We start from the raw sequence: 20,134 nt of genomic DNA on the forward strand, positions 1-20,134 counted from the left end.
CATCTGTAACACTATAACCAGCATAAGGCACTATTGAGCAATAAGGCTTTTCTTCCAGTTTTCCAGTATACAGTATGTGGCACAATCATGTTTTTTTCTAATCCAGTCGAAGTTTTACATTTGTAAAAGTACATATAAAATTATGTTTTAATCAAACAAACTTTTCTCCCCTTTTTTGAGCTCTTATTAATGCTCATTGTTAAAACAGGTTAACATGCAAAAAATAAGAACATAATAAATAGATAAATAAATCCTATTTTGGACTGAAGCCTTACAGAAAAACAAAACAAACAGACAAAAAAAATATTTATTTTACTCTAGGCAAATGTTACAATTAGTAATCTCAAAATGAGCTCATTTTAAAGTGGAGATAAACTAAATCCATGTTGATGTCATAAATTCAAAAACGTATGCGTGCGTGTGTGTGTGTGTGTGTGTATTTCCTGCTTGCTAACTAAAACGGCCCTTCAGTTTTTACAGATGTTTTGGTTAATGCCTTCATTGGTGTTACAATCCAAAATGTTTGCATGTGACTCAAGGGGTGATTTGATCCACCTATAAAATATTTTACAACATTTCAGAATCACCCTGGATTCCATCAACCACTTATTTTTAGTGGTAAACCTGGGTTATGCCAGACAGATTACCCATGCTGTTAAATGCTCTAAAATAATCAATCTGTGGCTTATCCCAGCAGGGTAAGGTTGAATAAATCTAATAGTTACTGTACCCTTGACATCATACGTTTCACTCAAAACCAGAAGAATCAGATACTGTTAGATATATCTGTTTAAAAGGCTGTGTAAAATGCAGAGTTCTGAGACTGAAACAGTCCTACATTACTGCAATGCCACTGGAGAAAAATTAAGTAATAGTAATGCTTTTAAACTAGCATTTGCAAATCAACATGAATTCCAACAGAATAAGTGATACTACTGTGACATTCCACTGGAATTCATTAGGTATTTACAGCCAAAAAAATTAATTCATTAATTATACTCAACCCATTGTCCTGGTATTTTAATTAATCATATGAATTTGCCTTATTATAAAGTGTGAATGAACTTGATAATAAACAGTGCTCCCTCATTATAAGAGGTAATAATGATACCTAATAAACCCATAATGCCACACTAGCAATTACTTCTATAAGGTGGAACACAAAATACTCAACTACAGTTTCACAGTGTTGATATAAAGAGGCAGCACTAAAACAAGATGCAGTTTCAATTAAAAAAAAAAAAGTATCCCTTAATATTCCACATTGAGTCAAAATTCCCACTTTTGTACAATTTAAAATATATATATATATAAAAAAGAAATACATTTGTAGCAGTGCCAACCAGAATGCTGTGCATTAAAAATAATGTTGTATGAATAAGGGATGTTATACTGTCACCAGAACTGGCGTTGATTATGTTGCATTTAATAGCTCTTTCAGCAAAAGAGTAAAACGTTCACCCTAAGACAGAAACAATGCGCCCTATTTGAAGGACACATTTTCTGAGGAACAAATACCACTGTAATTGTAACAACCTAGGTGTAGAAAGGAAGATATACATTAATTTGTTCTAGATTACCATTAAAGTTATTTTATTGCTGTCTGGAAATTTGCCATTGCCTTTGCCCAATGACTTTTTCCTAGCTTGTGTACGCTATGCAATATTCTAAACGGTTCTAAATAATACAATATAAAGTGCTTTTAGCCAAACCAAAAAGCCCCCAAAACAGAAACAAAACTTAACTTTTTTTTTTTCTTAAACCATATACATTTCTCTCTTTTTTTGGTTTCACTTGTGTTGTGTTTAACATTTTTTTTCCTTTCACCAAAAGGCAAATTAAAGAACAGTAGTTTCAATGTCTTCACTTAAGACTTTCCCAAGTTCTTCTGCCTGAAAAAAGACAAAAGATAACAAACAGAGAAATTAATTAAATGGTCTGAAACTTTTCAGTAGCCAGGAATGGGAAACCTCTGCAGTGATGCCAGTTCTGCTAGGGTCATTTACACAAGAGAAACAGCACCATCACTAGTACTGGTGTCAAGTGTGAAATTGGTATGTTAATGATTTAGGTAGATCACAAAACCACCATGTCCTAGTGCTACGCATAGCAACCTTTTTGTTCAAAAGGTAAACCTTATGATTAATTAATATTCATGATAAGAAATAAGTCTCTATTGCACTAATATTACAATTTGCACCACAGAGTACATGTACAAAAAGAAAATTGTGCATTGAGGGAATATTCTCAACATGTGCTGGGTCTACATTAATAAATATTTAAGCACAGAGTCAAAGGTTGCTGATTGCTGTTCAAGACTAATTAGGGGCACATAATTGTTGTAAAAGCATTTGTTAAACCATGGGTAAGCATTGTAGAACTCAGACGGGTATGGTAAAGCACATTAAAAACCATGGTAAATAGACAGTAAAACAGGGAAAACAGGGAAAATCATGGTAAAACTGCATAATTACATTACAAATCTACTATGTTAAACTTTAATAACAGGCAAATAAAAATATATTTGCAGAAAACATGAACTCACGAACAGCCCTCATGTGAACAGAATGTTTCCCTACAAATGCACCTTTCAAAATACCCTATGGTCTTCTACTACCCATTGGAGCCTTAAAAGCTGAGGGAAATGATTAGACACATAAACATCACTGTTCTGGTTATTATGAAAAGAGAGAAGCATAAATGCTAACTGTAGTAACGGGATTTCTACACACATTCCATGTCTTGAGAACAGGAAATGTTTTCTTATGAAATGGTCGTCACCAGATATTCTGCCATTCCATCTGACCACATTCAACACATTGAAATGTTAAAATATAAAAGGGGCTCCTACAGTTACTGGTATTCTAAACAAAATGTGGTAGAGTAATACAATCGGCTCAAAAATGTATTGCAAGGTCACGTAAAGGTTTCTAACCCACTGAGAGACTAGTAGGTGTAAAATTCTTCCCAATAATTTAAAAACTAAAATATTAACGTGAAATTCAGGTAATTTAGTTAATTACGGCAATAGCTACTGTAATACAATTTGGGAGTGCAATAAATGTCCATATTCTATTCCTTTTCATTAACATTAAGACCACTTTATAATAGGCAATCTGCTCTAAAGCTACCTTTCCTATTGACTTTCTTATAGAGTCCTATAACTGAAATAATTGACCTCATGTTGATTCATACCTTGACACTGCTAGCCTCAGGGGCTGTAAGTGGAGCTCCAGAGTCAGAACCCATCATGAAAACACTGGACTCAATACTGCCTTCTGAGAAAGAGAGATACAAATGACTAATTAAAGGAGTTTCATAAGACAGCATCAATTAAGGGGAGAAAGAACTGGTCTCTTCAGCACGGCTGGCATTATCAGCAACCGTTTCTTCAGTGAGTTCATACATTCTGAGCTAAACTATCAGTTGAAAGCAGTAGCTGTGAAATGTTTGTCTACTTGTAGTTTCAGCTCTTCATATTTGAAAGAAAAAAGTGGATGGAAAAGGAAGATTTAAAAATAATAGTTTGCTGACATTTAAACCAAGCAAAGTCAAGTCTGACCCTGTACTCCACAATTATCTGGGGTTATTCTGTAGCTACTTTAAATTAATTTTGAAAATATATACATTATCAACTACTACTATTAAGCTTGCCCTGCATATTGTGACAAAGCCAGTCCTTGTATTTCTAATACAGTACAGTCATAACTAAAAATAACTGTAACTGAACTGTAATTGGATACAGAATTATTATGCTTAAAAAATGAAAGATTATAGAGCCTGAGGATTAAATTAGCATCAACTCATTAATAAAATATTTACCCACACTTCTTGGATTATTCTTCTTATTAGCGTCTGGTTTCTCATCCTTAAACAAGTGAAAGTGTGAATCATCACTAGTACAATCCCTTCCTGGTTCATCTGGAACTTCTACTCCAAATTCATAACTCTGCGTTGCTTTTTCAGTTTCTGCGGTTCCGGTGAGCACAGGAGCTTCTCCTGTCTCCTCATTCAACTTTCTGCTACTAGTCAAGTCAGCACCTTGCACAGCACTCGAGACATCATTTTCCTGAATCTTACAGTCATGCAAGCTTTGTGGGCTTAGATGTTCTTGAGCTTCCGTTAAGGATTCACTTCTAATATTTAAATCGTTCTCCATTATCTTCACAATCCCAGTGTCTACAGAAGCTTTGCCATGTGTCTTCTGGGTTGAGCCACCACCCAGCATATAAGTTTCAGAAGGTGAACTGCCAACATTTCCCCTTCTTGTTTGTAGTATAGCGTCACCATCCATCATACGTCCATTTGCCTTGGCTTCCTCTTTGAGGACGGTGTTGCTGTCCTCCATATCAAAAGCTAACTCCGGTAGGTTTTCACTAAAAACATTTTTAGGTTTTGGTATTCCTTGTACCAATTGTTCTTTATGAGTTTTACCATTGGAAAGGCCTGTAGTTTTCTCATGGAACAATTCATTCTCCTTACAGTCTCTGTTCAGCTGCCACCCTTGCAGAATTTCATCTACTTCTGGATCTCCCCAAGTCTCCGGGTCTTCCTCTCCCTTGAAGTCTTTAGAAAACTTTTCAATAGCCTTAATAGTAAACAACAACAACACAAAACATATGACGATGAAAAAACACATACATAGTATTTTAGTAACATACATATCAACTGCCACAGCTAAGCTTTTTGTAAAACTGGATCTACCAAATAGAAAAACACACTGTGAGAAACAGCCATGTATCTGTAACAAACACTCCAGTATACTCTTTGGAGTAACATAGTTGCATCTGTATGCTCAGCAAATGGAGTCTGGCTCTTTTGACATAGTAGACAGTGCACAAAGTGATTCTAAACAACAAGTTAAGATAACTGTGGTATTTCAGACCTTTACCAAGTTGCTCTGTTTTACTTAATTATCTAAATGGTGGTAGATATTAAAATGTAAAAACTCATTGGTTCAAGGACCTCATTGCACTATATTTTTATTATATGCACTAATGTTAAAAAGGTTGGTCAGTAGGGTCCCTGAGTGGTTGACCTGGTGTGCAGGGTAAGACATATAGTCAGGGAGAACAGGTGCACGTCCAGGCTGTATGAAGTCACCAGTCTTCACTGGGGATTCTGGAGGGAGCGTCTCATTTGCTCTGGCGCTCCAGTGGATTAGGGAGGCAAAACCAGCAGGGACTTTCTCCTCATCGTGCTACAGCGGACCCTACTGGCCAGGCAGCTAGTGAGCTCAGACGGACACCTGTACCTGCAAGGTCAGTAACTTACCACTGAGAGAAAGAGACAGCTTGTTTAATGAAGAGTTAAAGATTGGTGGTATTTAGATCCACCATTTATACAAATAAAATAGTCTTCAACAACATTGAACAATATGTCTCTGTGAACTACAATCACCTGTATTAACAAGATTAAAGCACTTACCTAGAAAATGTGTATATATTTAAAAACATGTTTAACGTGCATTGTGTTTTATAAACAAATAAATACAGTCATAATAAATGTGTTCTTACCTGCAAATGTTCCTCTTTCTCTTTTGAATCCCACCTGAAACAAAAAACAAAACAAGGAATTAAAGAAAAGATTTCTTTGCACTATTCCTAGAACATTTTCATAGGGTCTCATTTCACAAGCAAAGTAATTTTCAACAATACTGATCATAATAATAATAATAATAATAATAATAATAATAATAATGAAATGGGTTAACACTGAATAATATGTCTAAATATAAATTACAGGTTTGCTTCTACTTAAGACATTAATGTTTTCAGTATCTAATACAAAGCTGTGAGCACAATGTAGTCACCATAAACCTGTTACCTGTTAGTAACTTTTTTCCAGATTCTGTTAAACCAATACCAAGGGCGATCCAAACCATTCCCATGACTTTACAAAATCACTGCACGCATACCTGCATTAGGCTTCGGAAATGAGGCAATTCCTTCCACTGGTAGTTATTTATGCTGGTAAAAGTCTTTCTTTTTGCGAGTGCTTCACAGTGAAATGTAACATGTGCAATTTGTCTAGGATTTAATTGTAAGGAAATGCCGTAATTGTAAACAAAAGTAAGATCTGTTTTGTATTTATGTGATGAAGCAGAAACATAAATCCTGTTTGCTACAGTGTATGTTGCTCAGTTTTTCACTGTAACCTTACTTCTCCCCAACATGCTGTTTTTATGTTAGGATGCTTCAAAATGGTTCTACAATCAGGGGTGTCATAGTCAATGTTAGGCAGACATTGGCACGGTTTCTCAGAGCTGCTACAGCATGTTCACTACTGAAGCCTGCATGTGTGACCCTAGTGGGCCGCAAACTTCAACATTTTCATCTTACTGCTCAACCTATAGGACAAGGTCTAGATGGGAATGTTGCCTACAAATATTCACTATGGAAGTTGTTTCACCTTTAAAGGAACTTCCAGTCCCTGACTGACTCGCAGGAGATATAAGCTGTTTATCTGCTGTAAAACAAAAAACACGGTTTACAAAACTAAACACAGTACTTACACCATAACTGATCGAACACAGAGTACTCCTTCCCATGTACTTCTACTCAGCAGCCTCGAGCAGACTGGCTGCACTCCTTTTAAACACTGCACCTGGCTCTAACTATCAATAATGACCAGATGTAGCTGATAATTGACAATTAGCTTGGCAGGGAGGCTTTTTAACCCCATCCCTGCCATAAAACAAACATTCTTAAATTGCAAGCCACCTGTCCTGCTGCATCCATTACTATATATATATATATATATATATATATATATATATATATCTATATATATATATATATATATATATATATCAACACCAGACAGAAGGATATCTACATCATCAAAACAATGCAAATGGATGGAGATGCAGATGGATCACATTAGTTTACTGCAAAGCTTAGTTGGTGCTTATCTTGGTGAAAGCCGAGGTCAAATCAGCACGAAGTTCAACATCTACTCTCATGTAATGTAAATCATGAAGATCTGGATACATCCAGTGACTGCTGTAAATAGTGCAGCTGGCAACAAGGGAAAGACCTTGTAACAGCATGGAGAGACAGCTGACAGGAGGAAAGAGACCCCATTGGGGATGGCAAGGGTTAGCTAACCTGGTCGGCAGTATCCAGCTCTACGTTTTCAAAATTAAACAGGATGCTGGAGACACCTGCCCAAGGCTTATAAGAAATTAAAGAGAAAAATACCCCATAGAGTCTGCGAGAGCGGGGGCGGAAGATGACTCATAAGAAAGTTTACAAACGAGAGGAGGCCAATCGGCCCATCTTGCTCGATTGGTTGTTAGTAGCTTATTGATCCCAGAATCTCATCAAGCAGCTTCTTGAAGGATCCCAGGGTGTCAGCTTCAACAACATTACTGGGGAGTTGATTCCAGACCCTCACAATTCTCTGTGTAAAAAAGTGTCTCCTATTTTCTGTTCTGAATGCCCCTTTTTCTAAACTCCATTTGTGACCCCTGGTCCTTGTTTCTTTTTTCAGGCTGAAAAAGTCCCTTGGGTCGACACTGTCAATACCTTTTAGAATTTTGAATGCTTGAATTAGGTCGCCATGTAGTCTTCTTTGTTCAAGACTGAACAGATTCAATTCTTTTAGCCTGTCTGCATATGACATGCCTTTTAAGCCCGGAATAATTCTGGTCGCTCTTCTTTGCACTCTTTCTAGAGCAGCAATATCTTTTTTATAGCGAGGTGACCAGAACTGAACACAATATTCAAGATGAGGTCTTACTAGTGCATTGTACAGTTTTAACATTACTTCCCTTGATTTAAATTCAACACTTTTCACAATGTATCCGAGCATCTTGTTAGCCTTTTTTATAGCTTCCCCACATTGTCTAGATGAAGACATTTCTGAGTCAACAAAAACTCCTAGGTCTTTTTCATAGATTCCTTCTCCAATTTCAATATCTCCCATATGATATTTATAATGTACATTTTTATTTCCTGCGTGCAGTACCTTACACTTTTCTCTATTAAATGTCATTTGCCATGTGTCTGCCCAGTTCTGAATCTTGTCTAGATCATTTTGAATGACCTTTGCTGCTGCAACAGTGTTTGCCACTCCTCCTATTTTTGTGTCGTCTGCAAATTTAACAAGTTTGCTTACTATACCAGAATCTAAATCATTAATGTAGATTAGGAATAGCAGAGGACCTAATACTGATCCCTGTGGTACACCGCTGGTTACCACACTCCATTCTGAGGTTTTTCCTCTAATCAGTACTTTCTGTTTTCTACATGTTAACCACTCCCTAATCCATGTACATGTGTTTCCTTGAATCCCAACTGCGTTCAGTTTGAGAATTAATCTTTTGTGCGGGACTTTGTCAAAAGCTTTCTGGAAATCTAAATAAACCATGTCATATGCTTTGCAATTATCCATTATCGATGTTGCATCCTCAAAAAAATCAAGCAAGTTAGTTAGGCACGATCTCCCTTTCCTAAAACCATGTTGACTGTCTCCCAGTACCCTGTTACCATATAGGTAATTTTCCATTTTGGATCTTATTATAGTTTCCATAAGTTTGCATATAATAGAAGTCAGGCTTACTGGTCTGTAGTTACCTGGTTCAGTTTTGTTTCCCTTTTTGTGGATCGGTATTACGTTTGCAATTTTCCAGTCTGTCGGTACAACCCCTGTGTCAAGAGACTGCTGCATGATCTTGGTTAGCGGTTTGTAAATTACTTCTTTCATTTCTTTGAGTACTACTGGGAGGATCTCATCCGGCCCAGGGGATTTGTTTATTTTAAGAGCTCCTAGTCCCTTTAACACTTCTGCCTCAGTTATGCTAAAGTTATTTAAAACTGGACAGGAACTGGATGACATGTAGGGCATGTTGTCAGTATCTTCCTTTGTAAAAACTTGTGAAAAGTAATCATTTAACATATTTGCTATTTTTTTTTCTTCATCTACGATTTTGCCATTTGTATCTCTTAAACATTTAATCTCCTCTTTGAATGTTCTCTTGCTGTTGTAATATTGGAAAAACATTTTGGAATTGGTTTTAGCTCCCTTAGCAATGTTTATTTCTATTTCTCTCTTGGCCTTTCTAACTTCCTTTTTGACTTGCGTTTGCAGTTCTGTGTACTCTTTCTGCGTACTTTCTTTTTGGTCCTTTTTTAATGCTCTGTAAAGTGCCTTTTTTCGCTGAATATTTTTCTCACCGTCTGAATCTGGCGGTCTATAGCATGCTCCTATTATTATGCCTTTTGAATTTTTGTCCGTTATTCTGACCCATATTGATTCGGTTTTATTTTCTTTGTCCAGGTTTAACACCTGGGCTTCAAGACTGTTTCTTATGTATAGCGCTACCCCTCCTCCTCTTCTGTCCTGCCTGTCTTTCCTATACAGTGTATACCCACAAATATTAAATTCGTCCCCATCACTCTCAGACAACCACGTTTCTGTAACACCTATCACATCATAGTTACCTGTTAGTGCAGTAGCTTCAAGTTCTAGAATTTTGTTTCTGATACTTCTAGCATTTAGATAAATACATTTAATGGTTGTCTTACCTGAGTTGTTGTTCTTGTTTTGATGCGGTCTCCCTTCTGTTTTTTTGTTGATTTCTCCCCCCTTCCTTTCTAGTTTAAATGCTTCCGAACCTGCTCGAGGATCTTTTCTCCGAGTAGACTAGTTCCCTTGTTATTTAAATGCAGTCCATCCCGTCTATACAGATAGTCCTCGTTGTAGAATGTGGTCCAATGATCAAGATAGGTGAAGCCTTCCCGTGTGCACCACGTCTTCAGCCATGCGTTTTGATTAATTATTTCCAGCTGTCCATATGGTCCTTTGCAAGGTGCGGGTAGTATACCAGAAAATACCACAGTTTTGGTTTTCTCTTTTAATTTCCTTCCTAGCTCTCTGAATTTGTTTTGCAGGGATTTTGGTCTGTCTCTTCCAATGTTGTTTGTACCAATGTGGACGACTACTACCGGGTCGTCTCCTGTTCGTTCCAGGAGCCTGTCCACGTTCTCAGTGATGTGCTTGACCGAGGCTCCCGGAAGGCAGCACACTGTTGTAGTAAGGGGGTCCAAACTGCGAATTGAACTTGCTGTGTTTCTCAATATGGAGTCCCCAACAATCATGACCTCCCTTCTTTTTGCTGTCTGGTCACCACTGTCAATAGGGTCCTGGATGTTGTTCCTTTCATTCTCTTGTTGTTGGTTCTGCTCATCAAAATTCTGAAGTGACTCAAATCTGTTGGTTGTTTTGATTTCTGGTGGTTGTGTTTGACGAAGTTTCTTTTTTTCCCTGCTTCTGCCTACCTGAACCCAGCTGTTCTGACCTTCTATCTCCCTGGTGGCTTTCAGTCTGTTAGGGGTGATGCAGACCTCCATGAATTGTGGGTGTGCCAGTTCCTCAAGATCCTGTTGCTGTCTCACTTCTTCCAGCTCCATTTCTAGCATACTTACTAGTTTATGCAAATCCTGGATCGCGCGGCACTTTACGCACACTTGGTTTAACTCCGCTGGGTTTTCTCGGATTTCCCACATCAAGCAGGTGTCACAGATTACTGGCTTGAAGACCATGTTGAGATTTTTTTTTTTTTTTAAGTTTAGTTTCTTCTGCAGCCGTCAACCTGCTCAACTCAACATTGGGTAACACGGTTAACGACTTAGGAACGGAAACGGATATGAGAATGGAGAGTACTTCACAAAAGACTAGTTCAAGATCTGCAGTTAGCAAAGACATGGAACTCCAGGTTTGTGTCTGCGGCTGGAGCAAGGCGACAATGGTCAGGATTTAGAAGATTCATCAAGGGAGAATGAAATGCTTGAGGGCGAAGGGACAAGGGCCTCGCATTGATCAGTACTTCTTACGAAGTCAGTCAAGTCAGTTGAAGGAAATCCAGCAACAGGAAGCAAACCACAGTTCGCAGGATATCAGCACCCCTGTCATAGACGTGAGGAGGACTGGCGTGGATACAACTAGTGATGAACCTAATGATCCTTGCGAACCCGGTCAGACGAACCAGCGTAAGAGAGAAAAGAACCTCAATGGGCACAAGCCTGGAGTTAAATGGCCAAGATCTTGTGAGAAAACTGTGTGGGACACAGTAAACACAGATCTGTTTTACTTTGGAAAGGTTAAATGGAACAGTTGAAAAGAAGCTGGATAAATTTGGGCACATCATCTACGTATATGGAAGCGAGAGGTTTGGAATTGAAAAAAGGAAGGAAAAAGTACAAACTATTCCTGGAAAGTCTAGACGGCAGCAGGAGATTGAACGCTTAGTTAAAGAAAGGAGGCAGTTGAGGAAGCAATGGAAAAAAGCAGAACAAAGTCAGAAGGAGGGACTCACTCTGTTACAAAGGATCATAAAAGATAAGCTTGCAACATTGTGCAGAGCTGAGCGCCTACAGAAACACTACAAAAAGATAGAGCATGCAAGAAGTAACTTTTATAAAGATCCATTCAAATTTGTAAAGAAGATATTCACCAGGGAGAAAAATGGCACAATAAAAACATCGAAGTTTGAGCTAGAGAGATAGTTGGAGGAAACACATGAAGACTCAAAAAGGCAGGAGTCCATGTCAATTCCTTCAGATATTCCACCTATCAATTCACCCGAATACCAAATCGAGGACTGTGCACCTAAGTGGAATGAAGTAGAGCAAGCTGTGAAAAAAGCAAGGGCATCATCATCTCCAGGGCCTAATGGAGTTCCATGCAGAGTATAAAAAAGTGCTTCGGAGTTCTACGAATCCTGTGGAAATTGATGAAAGTGGCATGGGAAAAACAGGTTGTACCAAGAGCATAGCGCCGAGAAAAGGATTCTACAAGCATCGGTCAGCTTCATCCTATTTCCCTATTAAATGTAGAAGGCAAGATTTTCTTCAGCATTATTGCTCGGAGATTGCCAACCTAACTATTAAAGAACTGCTTCATTGACACTTCAGTACAAAAAGCAGACATTCCAGGTTTCCCAGGATGCTTGGAACACATCAGCATAATCTGGCAACAAATTCAATCAGCAAAAAAGGAGAGGAAGGAGCTCCATGTGACATTCCTGGATTTGGCTAATGCATATGGTTCAGTGCCACATGAACTTCTTTGGGCAGCATTTGATTTTTTCAGCGTACTGATGACAATAACACATTTAGTGAAAGCCTACTTTGGAGATTTGCAATTTAACCCTATTTTGTTGCCTTACAACCTGAAATTAAAATGGATTTTTTGGGGGTTTGTATCATTTGATTTACACAACATGCCTACCACTTTGAAGATGCAAAATATTTTTTATGGTGAAACAAACAAGAAATAAGACAAAAAACCAGAAAACTTGAGCGTGCATAAGTATTCACCCCCCCCAAAGTCAATACTTTGTAGATCCACCTTTTGCAGCAATTACAGCTGCAAGTCTCTTGGGGTATGTATCTATAAGCTTGGCACATCTTGCCACTGGGATTTTTGCCCATTCTTCAAGGCAAAACTGCTCCAGCTCCTTCAAGTTGGATGGGTTCTGCTGGTGTACAGCAATCTTTAAGTCATACCACAGATTCTCAATTGGATTGAGGTCTGGGCTTTGACTAGGCCATTCCCAGACATTTAAATGTTTCCCCTTAAACCACTCGAGTGTTGCTTTAGCAATATGCTTAGGGTCATTGTCCTGCTGGAAGATGAACCTCCGTCCCAGTCTCAAATCTCTGGAAGACTGAAACAGGTTTCCCTCAAGAATTTCCCTGTATTTAAAGCCATCCATCATTCCTTCAATTCTGACCAGTTTCCAAGTCCTTGCCGATGAAAAACATCCCACAGCATGAAGCTGCCACCACGATGCTTCACTGTGGGGATGGTGATGAGAGGTGTTGGGTTTGTGCCAGACATAGCGTTTTCCTTGATGGCCAAAAAGCTCAATTTTAGTCTCATCTGACCAGAGTACCTTCTTCCATATGTTTGGGGAGTCTCCCACATGCCTTTTGGCGAACACCAAATGTGTTTGCTTATTTTTTTCTTTAAGAAATGGCTTTTTTCTGGCCACTCTTCCGTAAAGCCCAGCTCTGTGGAGTGTACGGCTTAAAGTGGTCCTATGGACAGATACTCCAATCTCCGCTGTGGAGCTTTACAGCTCCTTCAGGGCTATCTTTGGTCTCTTTGTTGCCTCTCTGATTAATGCCCTCCTTGCCTGGTCTGTGAGTTTTGGTGGGCGGCCCTCTCTTGCCAGGTTTGTTGTGGTGCCATATTCTTTCCATTTTTTAATAATGGCTTTAATGGTGCTCCGTGGGATGTTCAAAGTTTCGGATATTTTTTTATAACCCAACCCTGATCTGTACTTCTCCACAACTTTGTCCCTGACCTGTTTGGAGAGCTCCTTGGTCTTCATGGTGCCGCCTTCTTGGTGGTGCCCCTTGCTTAGTGGTGTTGCAGACTCTGGGGCCTTTCAGAACAGGTGTATATATACTGAGATCATGTGACAGATCATGTGACACTTAGATTGCACACAGGTGGACTTTATTTAACTAATTATGTGACTTCTGAAGGTAACTGGTTGCACCAGATCTTATTTAAAGGCTTAATAGCAAAGGGGGTGAATACATATGCACGCACCACTTTTCCGTTATTTATTTTTTAGAATTTTTTTAAACAAGTTATTTTTTTAATTTCACTTCACCAATTTGGACTATTTTGTGTATGTCCATTACATGAAATCCAAATAAAAATCCATTTTAATTCCAGGTTGTAAGGCAACACAATAGGAAAAATGCCAAGGGGGGTCAATACTTTCGCAAGCCACTGTACATGGTAATGCCTAGAAGTTTGAATAATGGCAGGATGTACCATTTCTCCACTGGCTTTTACCATGGCAATGGAAGTAACTATAAGGGCGTCAAAATAGGTAGTGGGAGGAGAGCGCTTGGCTTCTGGAATGCGACTACCACCAATTCAAGCATACATAGATGACATGACAACAATGACTACAACAGTAGCCTGCACTAATCGGTTAATGGGCAAATTAACCAATAACATTGAATGGGCACGAATGCAATTCAAGCCCACTAAATCAAGGAGCATCTCTATAATTAAAGGTAAAGTAGTAGATAAAAGGTTATACATTAATGGTGAGGCAATACCAACAGTGTCCAAGAAGCCAGTGAAAAGTCTAGTGAGATGGTACGACGGGGATCTAAAGGACAGTTTGTGTGGGAGAAGTTAGACAACAAGCAGTGGAAGGCTTGAAGAGCATAGACAGCAGCGCTTTACCAGGCAAACTGAAACTCTGGTGCTTTCAGTTTGGTCTACTGCCAAGACTGCTGTGGCCACTGACTGTGTACGAGGTTTCCTTGACAATAGTTGAGGAGTTGGAAGCTTTAATCAGTTCATATGTCAGGAAATGGTTGGGAGTGCCACGCTGCCTCAGCAGAGTGGGACTTTATGGTAAAGGAATACTGCAGCGACCAGTCTCTGCTCTAACTGAGGAGTTTAAGTGTGCCAAAGTCCGACTGGAAATGACATTAGTAGATTCACGTGACAAATGCGTAAGGGAGAATCGAAAACTGGAAGAAAATATATGGCAAAGAAAAGTGGAAGATGCTAAGGCTGCCCTTTAAATCAGAGATATTATGGAGCAAGTTCAGCATGGAAAAGGAGGTTTTGGTCTCAGTTCAGCTCCTCCTACATGGCACAAGGCAACCCCGGCTCAACGGAGGAAGCTGGTAGTCAATGAGGTGCAAAAGCAGGAGGAGAGGATCAGGTGTGTAAAGGCCGTTTCCCAGGCCAAGCAGGGAGAATGAATGACATGGGAGAGTATGGAACAACACAAGATCGGCTGGCAAGACCTATGGACAGTGGAACAGAGCAGGATCAGTTTCCTCATCAGATCAGCACATGATGTTCTCCCATCACCACAGAACCTAAACCTCTGGGTGGGTGAGGATCCCTCTTGTCCTTTGTCTTCATTACCTGCCAACAGTTCCATCAAAGCATTACACACAAAAGGTAATATTCCTCCGTCCAAGAGCAACCACCAAGAAAAGATGTTAAAATAAAGCCTCGCTCAGGACAACTGGAAGCTGCTAGAGACTGGAAGATGCTGGCAGATGTTGGTCAATGACTTATTTTTCCACCTGAGATTGCCACCACTAACCTTCGACCAGACATTGTCCTGTGGTCTGGATCAGGACGCCTTGTTCATCTGGTAGAGTTAACAGTGCCATGGGAAAATGCTGTGGATGAGGTATATCAGAGGAAGAAACTTCTGTATGCTCAACTAGCTGCTGAAGCGGAACAGTGAGGATGGAGAGTCCGAGTTTACCCAGTGGAGGTGGGATGTCAAGGATTTGTGGCACACTCTACAACCCGGTTTCTCAGAGACGTTAGGTTCAGTGGCCAAGAGTTGCGTCGCACAGTGAAGAACTTATCTGAAGCAGCAAAAAGGAGCAGCAACTGGCTGTGTGTGAGACGAAAGATTCTGGATGGGAAACTCAAGCACAATAGAAAGAAAGCAACGCTGATGTACAGGTAAGTAAGCTGGGCTGAGCTGAGTGGGGGATGGAACACCGAGGATGGAAGGTTCCCACTTGAAGACTCCAGAAATGTACCCTACTTAGCTCAATCCAGACGGTTGTCATGCTGATGCACTGGGGAGACCGCACTGGGTTGATCCCCGGAGCCAGCATCACTGCCGTTGTGTGTGCTGATGCACTGAGGAGGCAAAATGAGCTGATCCCTGGAGCCAGCATTACACTTCACCAATCAACACCAGACAGAAGGATATTTACATCATCAGATGGAAAACAACGCAAATGGATGGAGATGCAGATGGATCACATTAGTTTACTGCAAAGCTATGACTTAGTTGGTGCTTATCTTGGCGAGAGCTGAGTTCAAATCAGCATGAAGTTCAACAACTACTCTCATGTAATGGAAATCATATATATATATTTTCTCTCATGAGTAATAGCATTCATTTTTATCAAAAAAATAAATATAAGAATCTATGAATTCACAGAAAAACATTGTTTAGAGTTGACGCACAGATCATTTTATGAAACAAAACAGATCCTTTTTACTTCTCCTGAGGTGCACTGTTTTCATACTAAAACTCTTTTGAGTGCATCCCATTGAGTATCAGGAAACAAAACAACAAGAAACTGTAATCTTGAAAAACATATAAAGAGCTACAGACAAGGCTTTCCTGAATAGACTCAAAAGCAAATACTGTGCTTATAGTAATAGCACAAGCACAGTTAGCAGCTTCCCTCTCATTGTTATGCTTTCAGATATAGTACAATATATTGTACTGAGGAAGAACAAACAGTAAATATGTGATATTATGTGGCATATGGGTTCATATGGGTTCTGCATTCTAATTACATTTACTCTCCTCCGGGGAGCCAGGGACAGCTGCAGGCTCACATCGGCTATGAATCACAGCACAGAGGCACGAATGTAGTTAAGTTTTCCATCAACCAAGACCTGTCCCCCAATGATCTGGATCTTAGAAATAAAACTGGCTGCGTATTTAAAGGACTAAACTCCATTTCATTTGGTAATCTTATACGGGATGGGGAAGGTAACATAAGAGGACTATCTTTATTTTTGTTTTTTGCAAGTACAAAGTAGGGGGATAGTGGCGACTGTATGTCTGATGGGTACCAGGTAAAGCCCCAACAGAAGCAAGTACACAATGCTTGTACGTAATGCCCCAGAAGCAGCAACATTCACATGACCACCCTTTCATCTGTTCAGCTTCTCTGGATTGAATCGTCAACCATGGTGTGTCTCGATCAACAGAAATATGGCTGAACAGAAATGTTCCCTGCGGAAGTGAAACTTTCGTGCAGGTGTCGTTACTTCGTCTGCTTACGAACACCCATCATGCTTTTTTTTTTTTTTTAAATATACAATTTACGGGGGGAGACGTGGCAAGTATTTATTTATTTATTTATTTATTTAAATGTGCTACACCGACAAAATGGCAACATTTTTGGACATGTTGTATTTTCTCTGCTACAAACCATCATGTGTGTTTTATACCTGGTCTGGTTAATGCGCCTTCACTGACAAGTTTTTTTGTTGGTTATTTATGTATGTTTATGGTTGATTCATATACCATGCAATAGAAAAAAAAATAATACCTAGTATTAGTTTGTTTTGTATACAAAAGTGAGCATTTACTTCAAAATATGCAGAATAGAAATTCCAGTTCAAAACTGTGTTCAGGCGATAAAATATATTTCATAAATATTTGTAAAAATGTATTTTGTGTTGATTTCTTTTGTGATTTATAAGTTAACCACATATCTGTGTGTAGGTTGCATTTGCATCACATTCCCCTTTCTGTGTGAGTAAAACTTTTGCCGCGGACGACAGATTAAGTGGAATTCTTGAGGAACTGTTTTTTGATGGCATGCTTTGCCAGCATTATTTATTGGTTCCTGGAATGGAGCTGCTGGAATGGAATCTTAGGACTCAAAGGAGACAGTGGTTTGTTTCTTGTAACGGTTCCAGATAGTCTCCATTATTTTATGTATCTCCCTTTCCAGCAACCAGGATATCACAGAGTAACATCAGGTTCACATGCAGCTTACTACTGCATGAAATTTAAGACATAGCAAACAAAACTGATTTATTTACACAGCAACTAAGGTGAAGAAGCTGTAATGATGTTTGCATCAAAAATGCTAACACAGTACACTTAACTAAATGAAAAGAAAACAGTGGCATGTTCTGGTGTTGACATCAGGAGTTCAGAACAGATTAAGGTGTCTTACCTCTTTGCCCTGCCTGTCAGCCGGTCCTTTCCCTTGGCTTTGCTGCTTACTGTCGGCACAACTCTCCAACCCTTCCCTCCACTTCGCTGCATGCCACCTGTAACACGGACAGCAAAAAAATGAAAGAAAGCTCATACAATGCATCTTGAAAACAACCAGTCAAAGCTTCATTAGAACTGTACCATAACACACTTTGAATACAGTACAACTGAATTTTCGTTAATTTTCTTACAGTTCAAAAAAAATGAAATATCAAGGGCACGAATTAGTGAACAGTCCGTTATACATGTCAGAAAGTTATGCAGTTCAGTAGTTCAGTTGTAGTAGTACCCGACATAACTATAGAACAACTTTAGAAAATTATGCAGTCTACTGTAGATCAAAATAAGTATCTGACCTTAAACATACAAGATTTAAAAAATAAACTTTTGATATTTAAAATAAATTCACCAAGTAAACAATGGGATCATGTCTTACAGCCACATTGAGAAACAACTCAAGTCTGATCTCTCAAAACAATGAACTTGAGCACTAACACTAGAGTATTGTTTCTGAACAGCTGTCAGTACCTCCTTAATTTCAAGAAACCCATTCTCTCAAAAGCAACCCAGAAACTGAACTCTAACATGCACTTACACCTTAAAGAATATGAATGAAATGGTTAGGGCCCAAGTAGGAAGATGTAATCTGTGTAGCTCTTTATAAAAGAATTAGCTGCAGAGACCATTACTCTATTTTTCCAGGCTGTTTTTGTAGATAATGTCTTTGCCTTTGGGAGCAAGGCGTCACTACAGTAATGCTTGTAAGTACTGACTCAAAAAATGCTAGCATCTACATCACTGTATCTCTCAGATAATACTCGTACCTAGAGCACCATGTTTTACGCAAATACGAAATAAAACTAAATTAACATATAAAATGAAAAGCAAATATAAAACGAAATAAAACGAAAAATCACTACAAAGCAAACAGATACATATAAATACTTGCAATCGTAGTTGTCAAGGCTCAGTCGTTACCATGGATGCGGTCTGAAGGGAAACGGAAGCTCTGACTAGCACTTGTGCAGATGTATAGTTTGGAGCGAGTGGTTTGGAAATTTAAATTGTGATGGAAGAGAAGTTTGTTTCTAAAATGCCTAAACCGCGCATAACAATTAAACAATGCTGCAAAAAATTTGAGCATGAGATGTATCCAGCTAACGTTGACAGAATAATGATGTGCAAATTTTGCAACTGACGGCTGGAATGGTAGTCGAAAGATACCATTCTTAAGCATTAGCTGTTCATTCCTTTTGGGGAAAATATGGCTTGTTTCCTTGTGTTTTGTATTAGTAGGCAAATTCTTTGTTTTATTTCAAGTGGTGCAAACTTTGCACTGGAGCAAATGTTTTTGGTTGGTGTTGTATACTGCTTCAGTGCGATGGGATTGAAATACAATTCCTATAGGTTTTTTTTAATGGGTAGATTGCTGTATGTACAATTATTATGACAGCCCCACAATAGTAGGGTGGTGTATATATATATATATATATACTTTTTTATTTTACCTTATGTATTTCTATAGAGGGCATGGGCAGTATTTACCGTAAATAGGCAGTTAATTAAAAGAGTGGGGGACTGTACGTTGCTGTTACTGCCAATAACGAGAAATTATAGTTACTAAATTATTTTTCTGTGTGAGGTCTGTATGTCAAAATGCTAAAAAAAAAGTGCAGATAATGTTTAATAAAAATACGTATCTGGTTAAAACATGATGTATACTATACTATTATTGATATACAGTACATCTATTTTAGTTGTTTAATTAACGTGTATCTGTAACTAAATGAAATGTGTGAAAAATAAAACCAAAAAATAAAACCAAAAAATAAAAAGAATTTCACAGGTCTCTACTAATACTTAACCCACTCATACTTGGGCCAAATAAAAATATATAATGGCATGCACATTATTGCTGATACTTACATCTTGCTTCACGGTTGGGAAATCTTGCTCTAAACTTGCTTGCATTTCTTCCCACTGAATAAGAAAAATAAAAGATCTGTCAACATTTAAGTGTTTTACCTGTGTTAATAGAGAGGGGTGATCCAAATTGAAACTAGCAACAGTTTCAGCAAAGCAAAGAGGTCACAACTCTTACAGGCAATAAATAGGATGTACAAAATGAACCCTACGTATCAGTCAAGTTTTTTGGTTTCCGTTTTTAGCTTTCCTTTTTTAAAATAGGTTTCAAGAACGGAATTTCAAAAAGCAATATAAAAAATGAAAACTAAATAACATGAAAAGATACGTGGTTAAGGACATATCTAATTTACTCTAAATGTGGCACAATTGTATTAGATGTTGTCAGAATGATAAGGCAATTAACACCTGAGTATACGTTTATGATCTTATTTGCTT

At 38.6% G+C, this 20,134-nt stretch overlaps 1 protein-coding gene across 19 annotated transcripts in view; it reads right to left on the bottom strand.

Annotated features, from left to right (window-relative positions):
* Window positions 1-289: 289 nt before the first annotated feature.
* LOC121329979 overlaps window positions 290-20,134 on the bottom strand; it is a 55,535-nt gene continuing 35,690 nt past the window's right edge. For 18 of the 19 annotated variants that reach the window (XM_041276159.1, XM_041276157.1, XM_041276145.1 and 15 more), the window contains 6 exons: window positions 19,700-19,753; window positions 17,733-17,829; window positions 5,517-5,550; window positions 3,823-4,588; window positions 3,196-3,278; window positions 290-1,892 (listed from right to left, as the gene is read on the bottom strand). In XM_041276159.1, the coding sequence (XP_041132093.1) occupies window positions 1,839-1,892; window positions 3,196-3,278; window positions 3,823-4,588; window positions 5,517-5,550; window positions 17,733-17,829; window positions 19,700-19,753 (1,088 nt within the window). In that variant the 3' untranslated portion in view covers window positions 290-1,838. The remainder of the gene's footprint in view (window positions 1,893-3,195; window positions 3,279-3,822; window positions 4,589-5,516; window positions 5,551-17,732; window positions 17,830-19,699; window positions 19,754-20,134) is intronic. The other variant, XR_005951829.1, reaches the window with a different exon arrangement.

This window comes from Polyodon spathula, chromosome 17, assembly GCF_017654505.1.
Source record: "Polyodon spathula isolate WHYD16114869_AA chromosome 17, ASM1765450v1, whole genome shotgun sequence".
NCBI classification, from domain to species: domain Eukaryota; kingdom Metazoa; phylum Chordata; class Actinopteri; order Acipenseriformes; family Polyodontidae; genus Polyodon; species Polyodon spathula.